At 40.6% G+C, this 18,166-nt stretch overlaps 1 protein-coding gene across 3 annotated transcripts; it reads right to left on the bottom strand.

Annotated features, from left to right (window-relative positions):
* Positions 1-757: 757 nt before the first annotated feature.
* SPACA1 (sperm acrosome associated 1) lies at positions 758-17,938 on the bottom strand. 3 transcript variants are annotated; one of them, XM_083830142.1, is made up of 7 exons: positions 17,198-17,937; positions 13,892-13,948; positions 10,416-10,517; positions 9,930-10,036; positions 9,314-9,449; positions 2,808-2,952; positions 758-2,535 (listed from the first exon to the last, which is right to left on the bottom strand). In XM_083830142.1, exons 1-7 carry the CDS (start codon positions 17,325-17,327, stop codon positions 2,445-2,447), a joined length of 768 nt encoding a protein of 255 aa, XP_083686268.1. In that variant the 5' UTR covers positions 17,328-17,937; the 3' UTR covers positions 758-2,444. The 3 variants fall into 3 exon arrangements, with proteins under 3 accessions (XP_083686268.1, XP_083686270.1, XP_083686269.1); XM_083830144.1 differs by lacking the exon at positions 17,198-17,937 and adding an exon at positions 14,156-14,174; XM_083830143.1 differs by lacking the exon at positions 13,892-13,948 and having other exon boundaries at positions 17,198-17,938.
* Positions 17,939-18,166: the final 228 nt, after the last annotated feature.

Below are 18,166 nucleotides of genomic sequence, written 5' to 3'. Positions count from 1 at the left end.
TTTTCTATTTTGTAGAAAGCTCTAAGGAGTTATAAGAGAGTGAAAAAAGGCAGAAGGCAATCATATTTTATAAAATACGAGCCAATAAAGTGCAAAAGCTGCTTGATCTACCCCGAGGCCCCCCACGCTCCAGTGTGGATTAGTTCAGCCTTTCCTGAATTTCATTTTCTGAATACTCAGACTATGTATCTGTTACTTTTCGGTGGACTTGCCAGCAAACCATGGAAATCTAAAACCTTCAAAATATCAACCCAAGGAAGTCTGGAGGTTCTTTGCTAATGCTATTAAAACACAAAAAGGTTGTATCCTTTGCATCCTTATGAAAAAAGAGCAGTCTCATTCCCTCTCTTTTGGTTATGCCCCACCTAAATTACAGCATGAAAACAAGAGTTCAGAAGTCACAGAGCTGGTGGTAGGGCTTCATATTTCCCACAACTTCAGTGGGAACAATTCCCTGAGTAACAACCACTGGTTTGGGTCTATTTTTGAGACCTGCATTTGAGACCTAATCCCAGACTCACCACAATAGTCTGTCTTTGACTGCATGGGATCAAAAACTCACCTGGAATGCGTAATCTAGTTTTGCAAACTGCAGAAGTGCTATTGTCTGCTCTTTCAGTCTCTATGTATTTTCTTCTTAACATTGCCAGACTTGTAGGTTTGTCCACCAAATGATATGACATAGCTAATGACAGTGTTACCAAAAATACCATTTCCTTTTAAAAAAAGATATTTTTATAGAATTAAATGCACGTCATTTTTGAATATGATGTTTTATTGCAAAAATGTAAATGATCTTTTCACTAAACAGAAAACAAAATGATGTATCTCTGAAAAATATGATAATGCTTTTTAAGGATGTGCAGATGGTGCAGTTAAACATCTGCAGCAATAGAGGAACTGAAGAGAACAGGAATTCTTCGAGAGGATGAGTTACTACCTCCAATCTATTTTTTTTTCAATGTTCTTTACTGAGAAGCATTCTTTAACCTGGAGTGCTCAATATTCGGCCTCTTTTCAGAGTTTCTACCAAAGAAAAAAAATCAATCATAACATCTATTAAATATTTTAATCACTCCGCAATCCATTTTTCAATATGTTATCTGCTCTTTTTTTTTTTACTTGCATCAAACAATGTTTTACACAAATAGAAAGCACCTTCATAAACACGACAATCACATAATTGAGGATGGTTAGAGAAGGTCAGCAAGGATAGTCAGAGGTATGGTACAGCTTCAGGATGAAGAATCACTAAGAAAGCTTACACTTTTCAGGCTAGAAAGAAAATAACCAGGGAATATGTTAGAGACCTAGAGGACAGTCCCTTTCAGGGAGAGGATAGTACTGATTGACAGTTCACTGCCCTTTCGAGAAGTCAGGAGCAACAAATGAAGCTATCAGGAATTGGGTTCAAAATGGACAAAAGATGTTTTTGTGCTCTGGATCTCCTCATCAGAGGATGTTTGATGTGACAAAAGCTTACTAAGTACAAGGGGACAATGAACAAAGTCATGGAAAATAAGTCCATTCAAGATTTCTAACTGCTTACAAATTGCATCTGGTTTAGAAAAAATTTAAGTGGCCGGAGGCTGGAAGAATACATGGGGAAAACATCATACAACCTTGTCTTGTTTTTGTACTCTTCCCTTCACATCCTTTTTTGTCCATTGATTTGATTGAGGTAGATGAACCCTTGGTCTGAACCCAGGGGACTACTCTTCTGTTCACAAGCTTTGGTGCCCTTGATGGCAGAAGTGGTTACATGTGCAAATGTGAAGGTAAAAAATTAATGAAGCTTATGAAACACCTTTTATTGATCTTCCCTAACAATACACACTATCCTATGTGTCTAGAAGACACTGGATTAGAGTGACTACATATTTGAGGACCATCAGGGAGATAAGGAGCATTTTACAAAAAATAGTCTTTGCCTAGATTATGTGCCCTGTTTCATACAGTGTAGATTAACATCGCCTCCAATTTAAGAGGTGTTAAATAAATTGTTTTCAACATCCTCACAAAAATTTGGGTTTGGTTCTCCAGTTCAGAGGTGCTCAGACTATTATACTACCTGGAAGTGATGTCCACCTTAAAATAGGAGTATTTTTACACATTTTATTTAAAGTTCAGTAATCCAAAACAGTGAATGAACTGTTAAAAGTATTTCTTAAAACCAGTATTCCAAGCATATATTAATCTTCTTTATATCCTGTTCCTGTGTAATCTGATTGTTCTTTTTTCTCTAATTCTGTTCATTATGCAACTGCTGGAAGGACTTCTGTACTCTCTGTATTCTTCTCTGTACTCTTCTGTATTCTCTGTGGGTGATGGCTCTGGCACTTCTTGTATTGTGGCTAATGCAGATGGTGAGAACACTGTAGCTGCACGTGCAGACTCCCAATTCCTCCAAAAAGCAATGCTGACCCTGAGTGGGATGCTACTTACTATGTGTTACTTTGTGAACTTTTGATGGTCAGCTTTTCGACCATGTCATCTCGCCCATTTTTTGATTCCAAAACAGCTTTTACAATTGCCCTGAAATGGAAAAAAGAATTAAACAAAAACGCACATTTAAGTAAGTTTGCAAAAATTGCTCTAATCATTTCCCTCCCATTAACAGTCACTGTAACTGCTTTGTAAAGTACTTCTGCCTGATCTCCAGAAGCTTGTTCATGTTTTCTTTACTGGAAACACAAATATTAAACTATAGAGAAACTTAAATAGTTCACCCCAGGTCATGTTTGTCATCAGTAATATCGTATTTTGATCAAGTAACACATAAATCATATTGTATGCTGTCCACCTACCAGTGAAGAATTATAAAGATGATGGCAAAGATCACGCCAACTGTGAAAATAATTCCAGTTACCAGGCAAAACACCAGAATGGCGTCTGCCCTTTTTTTCCTTGATTGTCCTGTGTCTATTCTCTCTGATTGTTTTGTTTGCAGCTCTGAAGAAAAAAAATACATGGTCATTATTATGTTCAAATTTTCAGATGAATCAGGCTTTTAATGTCATGAACAGAAATGAGAAGGAACAGGATTTTATTCTTTACCTCGCTGACATCTTTTACGACCTTCATGCCTTTATGAAATCAGCAGAAGTCAGAATAGTAACATTTTCTACCTTCTTTGCATCTAACCAAAGAAGATGCAAAGAAATGGACATCAAGGCATGTGGAGTGGAACACATCTCACTTAAGATAGTTCACTATGTAGATATTTGTGATAGCTGTCTTAGGTTTTCTCTATAGGCTTTGGAGAGGAACTGTCACTTCCAAGCTACCTTCCGTTGACTTGGTTTAGGCATCCAGGACAAGATGAAATACTTCATGATTCATCAGTAACATTCCACTAACTGTAAAAGAGTCTGGATACAGATCTCCGATGCAAACATCTACATCTGGCTGGAAGAATTGCACTCTTTCCACTCTTAACATCCAAGAAGACCTACTGTTTTAAATGGCAGACCAAAAGATCAGGCCTTGGAAAGCCATATTTTGGCAGGAAATAACTAGCCAAAACATTAAGAGTATGCAAGGGATTTCACTACACACATATACACAAGCTAATCTCAGTGTTAGTCAGAGTGGGACAGCTCTCAGAATACTACCTATAGCTGTGTAACACAAGGGACTGCAGTTCCTAAAGACCAACAAGGAAAAAAATCAAGGAGAGGAAAATGTATCTATTTAGTACTTGTTAAGAATGACTGATACAACAATGCTTTTGCTTTGGGAAATGCTTTAATGTACGATTTCAAGGCATGTTCAAGTAAGATAAATGAATGACAGAGAGACAAGAATTACCACAGACCGTCTGCGGCTCAAGGCAGGCTGACTTCTTTGTTCTGTGCCGGGTACCAGGTGCTCTGTCATCCACAACTGAGGCACCAAGGCACCACCGTGATACAGGAGAATGCTAACAACGTTAATTGCTGCAATACTAACACTAATAATGAAGCAGAAAGAGAGTATGCTAACAAAGAACTGGATTCAATAACTTAAGCGCTGCTTTTCTGCTCCCTGTCTCTATCTAGGTCTGCGATGCCTTTATTTAAAGCAAATAACCACTGAGCACAGAATGGCCCAGGAACACATAGCAAGGAGCAGCTGCATGAAGATGAGAAGTGAAAAACATAGAAAGGATTTCAAGTAAAAATGCATTCTGCAATGCTACAACCTGTTCAACCTTGGAATATTTTGAAGGAAACCAATGGCCCTGCCATTACTTTAGCTGTTTATCTAAGACCAAAGATACCAGTTAGGAGATGACTCTAACAAACCCAGGAAGAGTGGAAAATGCTGAAGATGGTCAACCGATTTTCCCCACCTATTTTTTGACCCTAGATAAAGAAATGCCTGGAAACCAAACCCAGTCACCTTGGTCTGAGATTTAATTGAAATTATTTGTTCAACAACACTCAGCCAAATCAATGAACTACAGTGCATCTTTCCAGATCCCTCCAGGTTTGACAACTGTACACAGGCCAACCTTAATTTTCTTTCAAGTTCCCTGATAGGAGTTTCTAGGACTGTAATGTGGTTATCTCATTGCTCCCTGGTACACAAAATTCATGTTACACTGGTCGGTATTCTCTGTAACAGAATGACTGCAGGAAAACCATTTCTACTTCTATTGCATTGCTATTTCTATAGAAGATCTTGTGCCACTGTCATCACTGTAGTATCTAAGCAACTCTTCCATCACATCATTTGAGTTTCATTCTCCTGCATCACAGAATTTGTTGACATTCTTAAACCGCAGCTTGCCTATAGGATTCTCCTGATCTTTCTGCAAGATACAAGACATGTAAGAATGGTGAACTAGCTGAGAATATCATACATGGTAACTCTAAATACTGGGGTTTTCACACAATGCAGAGCTAATTGCTTTTAGACTAATTCATTTCAATGACTGGACGGTCTTTTTAGAATTACACGCAGTTGTGGGGAATGGACATTAATGAAAACTGTCTTTGATTTTGCAATTTCATTAATGTAATGTATTTTTCCCCTTGACAAAATGTGAATTTAGACCTCTAAGAATACCTCTTTTTACAGGCTGTAACAAGAGCCCGCTGAAGAGGAAAACAAACTTTCTCTTATCCACTGCTGATCTACTCGTTTTCTTCCTAGGCAGGAAATTCTACCAGTAGTCAAGATCTAGAACTGCCCAAGAGACAAACTGATAATACAGAGGGAGTTCCTTCCAAGTAAACACACATTTAAAATGCAAACAGGAAACAGACCAAAAAGCAGCTTCCCGATAAGCTGTTTTACGATGAGCAAAAACTGATTCACATCAGGAGCACTTTTAAGACCCTGACTGCACTCAGTCCAGGCAACATTCCCAATTAGGCAGTGAGAATTCTGCTGCAGCCAGAATATGCCTTAGAAACATCTTCAGCTATCAAAAAAGGTTACAAAGACATATTTACATCAGTTTTTTTTTTTAAATCCTCTTGCTTAATACAAGTAGGAAGAACAACTATTTTTTAAACATGTGAGGTTTAGTTCAGTGACATTCAACTTGAAGTCTACAGCTCACTGCAGGTCTGTGGACTACTTTGCCCTTAAGAATGATGAAGAAAAACACTATTATATATTCCACAATTACACTGTAAAGAAATTCCTAAAGTTGTATGTACCTCCACTGGAAATTTTCTAGGGTTTTACAGAGCAAGAAGAGATTGAGAACATAACCTACTTGTTTCAAGCAGATTGTCTCCAGCTACGACATGTCTCTTGCACCATTTCTATCAAAAGGAAACACCACTACCTCTGCCAGCAGCACCATTCCTCTTCATCCTCTTCTTCCCCCATGTTTTTCACTGAGCTGGGGTTCCTCCTAGATCATGATGTCAACTGTACAGCAGTGATCCATCTAGAAGCAGCTGCTCAACCAATTGTTTATATGGTCCAGCAGCCAACACGAGTTCTTTCCACCAGTTTTCAGATCCAGAAAGCATGTATCAGTTTGGCAGAGGGCAGTGAGATCCTGCCTCTGCAGACTATTTTTTCCCCCTTAATATAATGATGATGCATAGCTTTTTCTGTTTCCCTTCCAGATTATCTCTAAGACTTTTCCTACATATTAAAAATGCATGGATACATGCAAATGTGAGAGCAGGACTGCACACAGAAACACACACACACAGAGGATCCATGCTGTTACACTCGGGCACTGGGATTCCCCATTTCATTTCTGTGCAAACACAAGGACAACACAGTAATGCTGGTCATGCATTTGTACAGTAACCCGTCACAGAGATGGGTTACTGCCTCTAAAGGAAGCTCTGGCATTCAAGCCATTATCAGGAAACGAACAGAAGAGAAGTGAGGCCTGGAATGGCCTCTGAAACAGTTAACACTTGCCTCCATCTTCTCCACAGAAGCCGTACACACACAGACCGACTCGCTCTTCCGCCCATGGGAAGTGTGGAGCTGGGGGCACAGCTGGGATCACAGAAGGCTGACACCCTTCACACAGCGTGGTAATGAGGATCGTTCTCTGCTCTCACATTCCTCCCTTGCAAAGTCCTTCCTCCCTCCTCACAGGACTATTATTAGTAAATATGAACAAACTGCCTTCCAGCTCCAAAGTCTTCACAAAACACCCAACAACGTAATGGGTGGGAGTGTGAAACAAGACCCTCTACGGTATTCCAGGGTACTGATTCAGTAAGAAGGACATAAAGAAATGTCAGTTATTAAAAGATGGGATTTTCCTTGCACAGATCTCAATAATTTTTGAAGATAAAGTACATCTTTGTTACCTTTCTCTTGCTATAAAAGACAAAAAGGCATCAGTCTGAACAGTTTTGCAAACAAACGGAAGAGGCAAATTCCTAAAGACCACTCACTCATACAAAAAGGTCATTACTGTTGTTCAACAAAAGGTCACTGAGAAGAGCAGTGATCACTGGCAAAGGACACATGAAAGTTTTCCGTGCATAGTATGAAAATCAATTCATAAGAAGTTTTGCCACATGGCAGTGGCAAATATAGCCACGTTCATTTAAGGCTTTACCTGTCTTTTTGCAACACATCCTCCCCACTTCACATGCATTAAAATCTGAAGCAGAATGTCATGCTATGTATTTTCAAGTGTTGTCTTTGGGGTCAGGTTCTCAGATGGTTTTTCTCAATCTGACCACTGCTGTTCACACAAGTAAAACAACAGAGCGCTGGAGAGAGTAGAAAGGATGACACCAAAGGAAATACATTTACTCCTTATCAGGTGTCTTGATTATTTTTAGCTCTGTTGACCACCTCAAGCCTCTCTAGGAAAGTGTCAGGAAGAAATAACAGCCACTAAGCAAGCATAATTCCACTTCCTTGGCCCCATTTTTCAGTTCTGGCACTATCACAAAGAAATGTATCTGTGGAACAGAATAGGGAGGGATCGAGGTGATGAGAAAGACAAAATACAAACTTAAGCTTATTCATTTGAGTGACCCAGAGAAATGATCAGAATCATCTCAGTTGGTGGCAAAAAAAAAAAAAAATCATTTAGGAGGTAAAAATACACAGAACACCAAGCTCAGGGAAGAAGGAGGTGAAGAGGTACTCCAGGCAACAGAACAGAGATTCCCCCGCAGCCCATGGAAGACCATACTGTAGCAGATCTACACTGAAGCCTGCGTAGCATCCCATGTCAGAGCAGGCAGAGATTCCCTGAAGGAAATACAACCCTTGAAGAGCCCATGCTGGGCCAGGTTTACCCTGAAGGACTGTGGCCTGTGGTAGACCCAGAGAGGATAAGTGTGAGGAGGAAAGAGTAGCATAGAGGAACTGTTATGGACTGACCCCAACCTCCCATTCCCCATCCTCCTGTGGTGCTCAGGGAGGTGGGGTAGAAGAGCCAGGAATGAGCAGTGAAGTTGAGCCTGGGAAAAAAGAGGCAGGAGGTAAGGTGTCCTAGTTTTTGTCTTTGTTTCTTACCACCCAGCTCTATTTTAATTGGCAATACTTTTAATTAATTTAGGCAGTATTCTGAACTCACTAGATTTCTGACCATCTACAGACAACAAAACTAGATCTACATGATGAAAATCTTAGTACATTCTCAATCAAAACTTCTGCTGATAACTCTTTCCATGTACCTAATTAAGAGCTAATAACTTCAGAAGTCCAAACAGTGGCACTCTTGGGGAAGTAAAGCCCAGAAACTCTTGGATATCTAAATACCTCTACAAACCTGAAGGAAGCTAATCTGTCACTAATCATGACAATCCACTCCCAAATTACTTAATAAACCTTAGATCTTGTCTTCTTCATATTTCTGTCTAGTCATAAATAGTTTCTGAACCAACAGCCTCAAACCTTGTAAGAAGTTCTCAGTAGATCATCTGTTGGATGGGTTTCATCTGACCACTTTTCACCAAAAGGACTTAATCACAGTTTAAATTCAAGAGCGTGAGTCGTCCTATTGATGACTCACCAACTCAAGTCAATGGGACTATTTGCATGTTTAAAACTAAAACAGATTATGTGCTCTGCTAATTCAGGTCTCAAAAAGGAAACTTCCTCTTTGTACAAAAAGAAATGTAGAAACTGAATAGTGGGAGAAGAAAATAATAAAAAGAAAAAGAAAGCAAATTGATATAATCAAAGATTTGGGTGTTTTGTGACTACCAGATGGATTTAGGAAATAAATTCCTCATTACTGTACAAGGCAGAAAGAACCTCAGGAGACACGCAGGAAATAAATAACCCATCGTACTGAAGAGAAAGGAAAAAAGCTTTCCTGATGGAGTCAGCAAATATCCCATTAGCAGAGGAGGGGAGAAAGATGTTACTGCAGAACTGTTTCACCAGGTATTCTTTTCAGTGTTAAGCTTCCCTAAATATATTGTGCATAAGCAAATTCCAGATGGCAGCTAAAACAGAAAACACAAAAGGTTGTTTTTCAGCTTCAGGACTGAAGTGGAAAGGAGACTTAACTGCAGAACTGCCCAGCGTGCTGCTGGTTCTACGCAGCTCAGCGAGACAAAAAGAAGTCTATGTTAACCAACTTGGTTGCTGCAACAAATGAGTAGGCAATAGGAAAACCTCCTTATTTTAGCTTGAGATTTTACGAAGGTAAAGAAAATACTCATGTTTACCACAAGCAACCTCTTCATTCCCAATCTGTCATTTCCTTTTTTATGTCTCTTTTATTGGCCTGCATTTCATGACTGTCATTACCACAGCACACAAGCTCCTGCCTATATGCTACTGGTGACGTGCAATCCTATGATGATTGAATGCCACATAACAAGCACAAGGCCATAACACTAGAAGTCTGTAAGTGTCTCTACGAGCTTACCAGTTGTTGCGTGCACTGCGTATTTTACGGAGGCAATTACACTTTCATTTCCTTGAGTTTCACACTGGTAAGTAATTGGACGCGTATCTCTGTGCACTTCCATAACAGCTGAATCATTGGGAAGAATGCGTGCTGTCTATCCATATGCAAAAGAAATTTAAAAAAAATGGTTTGTCTCTTTTCAAATATACTCACAGAGAAGTGCTCATTCTCATCCATCAGTTTTTCAGCCTGTCAGGACCTCTCAGACCCTGGGAAAATTCCTCCCACCTCTGCAGCACCTCCTTGAACAAGTGGGAAGGGCAATGTGGTTGTGACTTGCTAACGTGTAATCGCTCACCAGTCACTAGGCCCAATTTTTCCAAAATAAGAGTAAAGAAACAGTATTCTCTAAAATTATCGTCTTCCTTACATAAAGAGGAAATTGACGCTGCATAAAGGTGCAAAGCCAATTAAGCCCTTGTATTACCAACTCACCAGTGAGGAATCAGGGCTTATTTGCATTGTGACAGCAAAGGAAGTAATCAGCACAGGCATCTGGATGTTTCATATGGAGCATGTAGTAAACACATCCAGCATGCCATTTTTCTGCACAAAGTGGGGTTCAATTACTCACCTTGTTTGGAGTTAAGATCTTCCAAACATATTTAAATCGATTTTCAGGAGGTATATAAATACAAGTCATCATCACGCTTTCAGAGTTCTCAGAAATTGGTCTTCCCACTACAGGAGGAATTTTAATAGGTATATTCAACTATATGAAACATCTCGGTATAGACCATAAAGCTCGTAATTCTCCAAACCACAAAATGTTACTTTGAAATTATCTTCTCCCTTAAAATTACTTCAAATACTGTTTTTGCTTGGTGAAATATCTGGAACTAAGCTAATAGCAGAAAAATGGTATTTTACAGGGGCTTGAAACCAAATGCACATCGGTTCAGAAATAAGATCTTAAACATTACCAGACTGCTTAGCAGGGTAATTGGAGGGTGGAATACAATCAATTCATTCCACTTCCTCCACACTCACAAAGAATAAGGATGTTTCCTTTGAATCAACTTATTTGCTTTTGATTACTGTATCACAGTGTTCCACTTACATCCACAGTCCACTGGCCCGTGGCATTCCTCCACGCCGACAATACATTTTGTTTCACTCCCAGGGCATCCATTCGTTAACAGAACTTCTCGAATGCCAATCCCTTTGGGGGAAAAAAAATAAAAATATTGTACTCTGAGCTTCTTCATCTTCTCCATACTGTTTTTTGCTTTCTCTTTCTTCATCCTGGATGTTAGTATGATGCATCTACCAAACACCAGGAAAAACAGATCTTCTTAGAGTGCCTGCTAAAGCCATCCCATGTGGGTATCTAAGATTTTAAGACAACATCTACGTCTGTCAGGCTCTGCACCACAGGGAGCCAGATCCTTAGAATCATCACACCCCTACGTGTCAGAAAAAGAATTCAATATGAATTCAGAACTTTCCTTACAGAAAAAGAATTTGAAAGGAAGCTAATGTATGTTCTGCAAAACAGTTAATTCACTTTAAATACCAAAGCTTTCGGGCTCCTGGCCTTTACATGCTCAAATCCGATGGCACAGAGAACACTGTACAGGCTGCCAACTCAGTCTGCCTCCAGTCTTGTGACTGTCTGAGTGTCTTCAGCTCCCACCAAGGTCAGCAGAAACCAATGGCTCTAAAACCTCCTGGGACTGGGATTAGGACTGGGACTGGGGAGCCTTAATGGTAAGTGCCAGCCTGTGACACTGGAGTTCCTCCAACAGACTCCAGAATGAAGCCTCCAAGAGCCCAGTGGTCCCTAACACAGGGCTTCATATGAGAAACAGGTGACAACAAGGGTTGACCAGGACTCTACCTGCAACGTGGAGGTTCCTAGTGAAGGCAAAGAACAGGAGACAACCTGTCACGAATGTGTAAAGGAAAATTCCAGACACCATGTTCAGGTAGGCAGAAAATGTTCAGTCTCGTTATCAGGGCTTCAATGGGAACATCCTCATTTTAACAATTACGAACAAATTCAAAACAAGTGCTCTAATTGTTTTTGCCAAACTGTGTGTACACAGTTCACTGGAATGACATAGCTTGTGGGGGAGGGAGGAATAATATGTTTAGGCCCAGTAAACAGAAGAAGGCTTTGCCATTTTTTCCAGAAGTATTTTGTTTACTAACAGGCATGGAAAGAGGAGAGTTAACCCCCCTCCCTCCTTGCAGTATAATAATAAACGGGAAATTGGTTTGAATATTGCATTTACGAAGCCTATGCCTTCCTTAAGTGTGTATTATATAAACCGATGGATTTCAGAATGTTTCAGAGATGTCATGTTCCTCGTGAAACAGTACTTCAAGTGACAGAGGGAGACAACACCACTTACTGAAAATGACACAAAACGAGGATCGTTCTCCACTCCAGAGAATGTCTCATCTCATGGATGCAGAGACAGAGGTGTAAATGGCAATGAACTGACACTTTTATTAAAGGCATTCCTCTTTCTTCAGGGCCATGTAGGTTTTTTTTTAGCTAACGAAAAAGACAGGGAACCTATGAAAATCCAAAAGGATGGCTTGATAAAATCTGGGTGCTGGGTTAACTGTAATCACATTCGTCAGGAAAACATCTCCCCATGTCTTATCTACTGCAGTATTAAAATCGGGGAAGTATATCACACTCAAAAGGTTGATGAAAAAAGCTCTTTTAATGAGATCTGAAAGTTCTCTTAGCACTCCTCTGCTTCTTCCTTTTGGACAGCTTTTTTCTTTCATCCCCATGTTTCCTTTCTCTACCTCTTCTTCGTAGCTGCCAATGCGGATGAAATTAATCTACTGAGATGCTCTAACAAATGAAGTCTTAACTTCACCAAGTCATCCAAGTTAACCTAGCAGAAAAATGGCCTGGATGCAGGAAAAATAAATGATCTAAATGAAGTTCACCTTGGAAAAATGTCAATGAACAGACTGGGAAGGCAGGAAGGGTGACCCACAGAAAACTGAAAAACAGCAGCTATGAGAGAAATCTAGAGGTAACAGTGGCCAAAACAGCAAGACAACAATGAGACTAATGCAAAACCAAGGCAGATATGACAAGACATCATTAACATGTTTTAATTATGCTTTAATGTCTCTGTAAACCTGGACTACGGATAGAGAAGCAATGGATCTGAGCCACAGTGGTACTGGGGAAAATTAAGACAGTGGTGTCAGTTCAGAAAGCAACAAATATAAAAGGCTAGACAGATGAATCTAAGGGGTAAGAAAGAAGTTGAAGCAGACAAAGGGTTCACACTTGTACTGGAAGAACTAATAAGGTACCTTTCAGCCTTTCAACATACCAACATGCAATGCATTGTTGGTAGACTAGCATGGTAGACCAGACTAGAATAAGGGCTACAAACATGGGTTAAGTCCAGATATGAGATGATGCCTTTTTTTTTCTTTTCTTTTTGTTAGAGCTTTCATTTCCTGCTTTCTCAGGAAGAGTATATAATTTCCAGCATTAAAGGGGTTAAACGTTACCTCTGAGGGACCCAAGATAAAACTGAGGCAAAACTGATTGAAATTCTCTGAAAATAAAGAACATTTGAGAGGTCTTCTAGAGGTGTTGACATAAGGAGCAGTTTCTCAGTATCCAAAAAATGTGTATCTCAAAGCATGGGGTATAGGGAGTATGGGGATACATATACAGTATGGGTATACCAAACACATAACCAACTTTGAAATTATGAAGAAAGGGAAATATTAAAGTATGTAGAAGCAAGATTTTTATTTTTTTTTCCTAAAACCATAATATCCTATGTGAAATGGTTTCCCTGAAGCACTCAAGGCAGTTAACTCCCTGGAAATATCAAAAGTGGCTGAAAAAAAAATATGAAGGCATACTCTAGAAAACTTCAGATTGATGGGGGCAAAACCTCTTCTTTCTCTTTCCTATGGTCTTACAAGAAGCAGAAATTGTTCAGAAAAAAGAATAATGGCATTTCTGATTCAAGACTGCTTCCTAAGCACTATAATTACTACCTCACTGCAGATTCTATCACCACCCTAAACAGAGATGTCTTCCTAAGGCTCAACTCATTTCTCCTCTCTCCCCTCCTACTCCAGAATGATACCTCTCCTCTCCGTAGCACGATTTATAAATTGTATAAATGTGGAATACAGAACAGGCTACTGCAGGCAAGCCATTTTTTGGCAATATTGTATGTGGGAAGACATCTGTGAGAAGCATCAGAAGATCTTTCATCTTCTGAACATCTCACAGATGTTCACAAATAGCGAAAATTGTTACTTTGGGGAAGGCAGCTCATGTGCCAATAAATGTAGGGAACTGGTTTAAAATAGGAGCTTGCAGGCTGTGAATTTAATAAAACAACAGATCTGACCTAAACTTCTAATGACAATCAGCCTGATTGTTTTTGTTAATTACAGTTATTGGCAATTGAAATCAATGAGAGGTGAACGAGGGCAAGCAAATTACAACTGCTAAATTGCTACAGTTAGCATTTTTTTTTCCAAAAAAACAAAGGACAATATGTTTTATTCATCTGCTTTGTTACTTACCACATGTAACTGTGCATACTCCAAATTCTAGCTCCATGGACTCAAGGGCATTCAGACCTGAACACAAAGTCTAAAGTTACATCTTTAACACAATGACAGGGATGGAAATGCCCAATTAACAGGAAACTCATTCCTTGAAATCTTTACTACTTTTTAGCTAAAATGTGAAATTTGCCAACGTTTTTGCTTTCATGAACTAAACCAGAGAAAAAAGACATTTATGAAAAATTTATCATAAAATCCCTTTGTGAATAGCATTCATACTTAAACCTTAAGATGATTCTTTAGGAGGAAAAAATGTATTTTTCTTATAAATCAGCATATGATGTTAAATTGTCTTCCGAATGCTCAGGAAAATGCCACGTCTAGGTCCTATGCAAATTACAGTTCTTCCTTGAAAAGAGTTAAGAAAAATTTTCATTAAACAATATTCAGTCAACTCATTTCCTTTTTTTTTTTTTTTCTTTTTTCTGGCTAACATAAGCCTTGCTACATGTTTTTTTCCCCATCACACTTCAAGGTCAGGTTTAGACAGCTAGCACGAAGATGAGTCAACCAGGTACAGTATTTTAATTAGGTGCTGGGCTTTTAATCACTGTGATTGGGTTCCTTCCATTTTTTATGGTACTTTGAGGTTACAGAATGGATTTCACAGAATGTACAGAAGCAAAAGGTTCTCGTCTCCATCTGGGATTCAAATCTGGATTATATATTTTATTCCTAACAGCATGCAATTTGAATGTTTGTTTATAAGGATATTGAGATACAGTAATTGTTCCACAGAGAAACTTAGTGAAGCACCTTTGGAAATTATTCATTAAATAAGCAATGGGTCTTTTCAGTTCTTCCAAATGTGAAGAGAACAGACAAGTCACTATGACTGTTTTTACAAGTCTGCATTGCCAGTCCTGCCTACTCAGATTATTTTTTTTCTGATAACAAATACTTACTAATGTAAAGTTTGCTTCGCTGTCTCTCGGTTTTTTATATTCAAGATTTATGTTTACAAAATGTTATTTCTGTGCAGCAATGCAAGTTTATATATCACTTCTTGTTATTAAATCTTTGTGCAACATTTACATTTTTCACACACTACCCAAAACTTTAAATATCTCAGGTCGAACAGAATGGTTCCATTTCTCTTGCCGTCAGTGACGTACAAACATAGAAGCTTTATTCCTCCACTGTAAAGGATTTACACTACAGCAGCACACTGAATTCTCCACATTGATAAACTGATACTGAACTCTTTTTCCCAACATTATAAATGAGCCATCAAAACCTTATTCTTCTGTTATCTCTAACTGTCTCTATGGTTCTGACATTTATTTCAGCATATAAGTCGTGCTCGTCAGAACAGTGTTCTAGTGTATGAACAACAATCCTTAAGCAATAACTTAACTATCCAGTTGAATGCTAAAGTAAGACTCCAACCTTAGTCAAAGCATGAGGAAAAATGCTAAGATTTAAAATCCTATGAAAACAGAACCAACCTGTAAAACAGTTTGTGTGGCCTCAAACACCATTATCTAATGAGCCTTGCAAAATAATCGCTTCTTTAGAAGACAGTCCCCATCCATGATATGATAGGAAGACAGTCCTATCACGTTTCCATTTGCTTCTTTTAAATTAATGGGACAGTCATTCAACAGTCCTGTCTCACAACAACAATCACAGCACCACAGAGAAGGAGGGGAACGTAAGGATCCTGTCTAGAGTCTAAATACAGTCCTGTTTAAAAATGCCTGTTTTCAACTTGGTACAACATGACATATGCTTGTTTGTGTGTGCACAATAAATGTAAGTGTGCAAAAACGCAGGAGGGAGGGCTAGGACAGCTTCAGACGGTGCAAATTCTCAGCTCAACAGATTTCTGACAATTTGTATCCGGTTATGATAAACCCTAAACCTCTACCCTGTAAGTAGGTGTTAATTCAATTTTGATGTGTCAATTTAAGTGTAGCCATGGCAGGGTGTTGTATCTGAAAGAAGCTGTCATTTCCTATCCAGACACAAACTAAAAAAAAAAAAAAGAAGAAAAGAAGAAAAAAATTTATAAACAAGCAGAGAAAGTGAACTTCAGATATTGGTAATAGAAGGCTGAGGGACTTTGATGCCAGTGAAAGCAAACTTCTCCCAATTATAGAGTAAGATACCAACCATGGCGCCCTTTAAGGATGCTTCTGGCTCCAGGAGCACCACAACACATAACATGACATTTTTGCCAGAGAATCAGAATGATGAACTGATGGGCAATAGTTCTAAATAAAAAAGATACAGTATTGTCTAAGTAAAAATACTCCTATAAACTTTACTAAAAGGTTATTGGTTCTAAATTAACAAGTCAGTCCTGAATCAGTGGTCCTGATTTCTGATCAAATTTTTGATTTAGTGAAATTTTAAAAACAACATAAAGAAACTTCAAGGGAAACTGATTCACTGATAATTCTCTGGACAACGCAGTATTTTTCATACGGATGTTATGAACCATCCATGCCATGAATGTGATGAACCATCCATCCATATTACAATGCAAAGCTTGTATTCCTTCCTTTACTTGTATTTCCTGCCTACATTTAAAATGAGGCAACATTTAAGTAAGTTTCCCATAAGAAACTACAGATCTTTCCACTTATATAAGATGGCTGTTTCCAGTTGCATCAGGTTCAGATAAAAATATAGTGTCAGCCCTATGCAAAAAGAACTATGTACATAGCTGCCATTAGCATTAATAGGAGTTATATATGTAAATCCCACACATGCTGAGATAAGAATGTGCTAAGGAACTGCATTTGCATTCCTGTCAGGGGGCTGCAATTAGTACCAGCGCAGCAAAGGCAGCCTGTGCTCCTCTCTACATTTGGAAGCCTTGTAAAACCTACGTAGAACAGAAGTTATATGGCGTTTTAATTGCAAGCCACATCACACAAGACGTGTGGAATACCCCAATAAATGCTCAAAAACCCCACAGAGGCCTTCCTAAAGATGCCGGCAGCCAGCATGCTACGTCCCAGCGGTGAGCTGGGTCCCCTCGCTCTCGCCGGGTGCTGGTGGGGCCCCGAGGTGAAGGTGAGAGCGTGGGGCAGCAGCACTGCTCCATGCCCACCGTGATACACCAAGGGGCAGCTATAGGGGCGCGGGGAGCTCATCGGGAGACTCGAATAAAGCTCCCGATAAACTCCGCCGCCATCCCACCGCCGGCACCGGGGAGCAACCCCTGCGTCCCCTTTGCTCAACACACCCAGCCTCGCACGGGCAGCCCTGTCAGCGCCCGCCCTGCCACACGAAGCCCTCTCCCCGCCTCACCCGGCAGCGCCCGCCCGCCCCGGGGCTCCGCCGCCGCCTCCTCCGAGTCGCGATCGTCCTCGGCGCCCGGGGGCTCGGCGGCGGGCAGGGAGAGGAGCAGGAGCAGGAGCAAGGCCGCGCCGCCCGCCATGGCCGCCCCACCGCACGGCCCCGGCGCCCGCGGAGGCGTCACAAGGGGCCCGGCACGGCTCGGAACGGCCCGGGTCGGCCCTCGGGACCGGGAGCCGCCCCCGGGGGCCGTCAGCTGCGGCCCGGCTCGGTGCCCGAGTGGGGTGTTGAAGGGGTTTTGAGCGGTGTGTGGACACTTGGCTTTGCCATGGCTCCTGACAGAAAGACTGAGCTCCTGAGCCCCAGCTGCAGCACGGTTTTCTCATGAAATAAACAGTGGGCTTCGTAGTGCCCCATTGTCTCCTTGTTGCAGGTGGTCCTGAGTAATAACGTTTTTATTTGCTTCCAAAGCTTCTCGTTCTTCAGTGAGGTTCAAATCTTTGTGGCTGGCTCCTGTTTCATGAAATACCGCCTTAGGTTCTTCGTGGTGCCTTTCAACCCCCAGTATACCAGAGCCTAGCGCAAGGTGGGCTGTACAAGCCCAAGAAAAGCCCCCACATCAAAGGGGCAAGTGGCAACTGGGCACACGTCTGGCACACAGGACGGCATTTTGCACGCAGCAGCCTGCTGGCATGAGCACCCCCAGACCAGGCTGCGTGAGCGATGCTCCCACGTTGTACGTAGACCTCGTATTGTCACCTCCCCTCTCCCTCGACAGAGGTGTACTGAGATAGCGGGGAGAGAGTGTCCCCATCAGTGAGCACAGCTTCCATCAGCAGTCACATTTATTTCCACAGAGTAAAGAAACGCAGCCCTGAGTGCAGGGTTGGACCTGGGTGGTGTGAAACCCATTTCTGCAGGAGCCAAACGTGAGCAGAGGCTTCACTGCATTTGAAATTGCGTGTGTGTCTTATCTCTTCG

Source organism: Anser anser, assembly GCF_964211835.1.
Source record: "Anser anser genome assembly, chromosome: 3".
Classification (NCBI taxonomy): domain Eukaryota; kingdom Metazoa; phylum Chordata; class Aves; order Anseriformes; family Anatidae; genus Anser; species Anser anser.
This window is presented reverse-complemented; position numbering and strand designations above follow the sequence as displayed.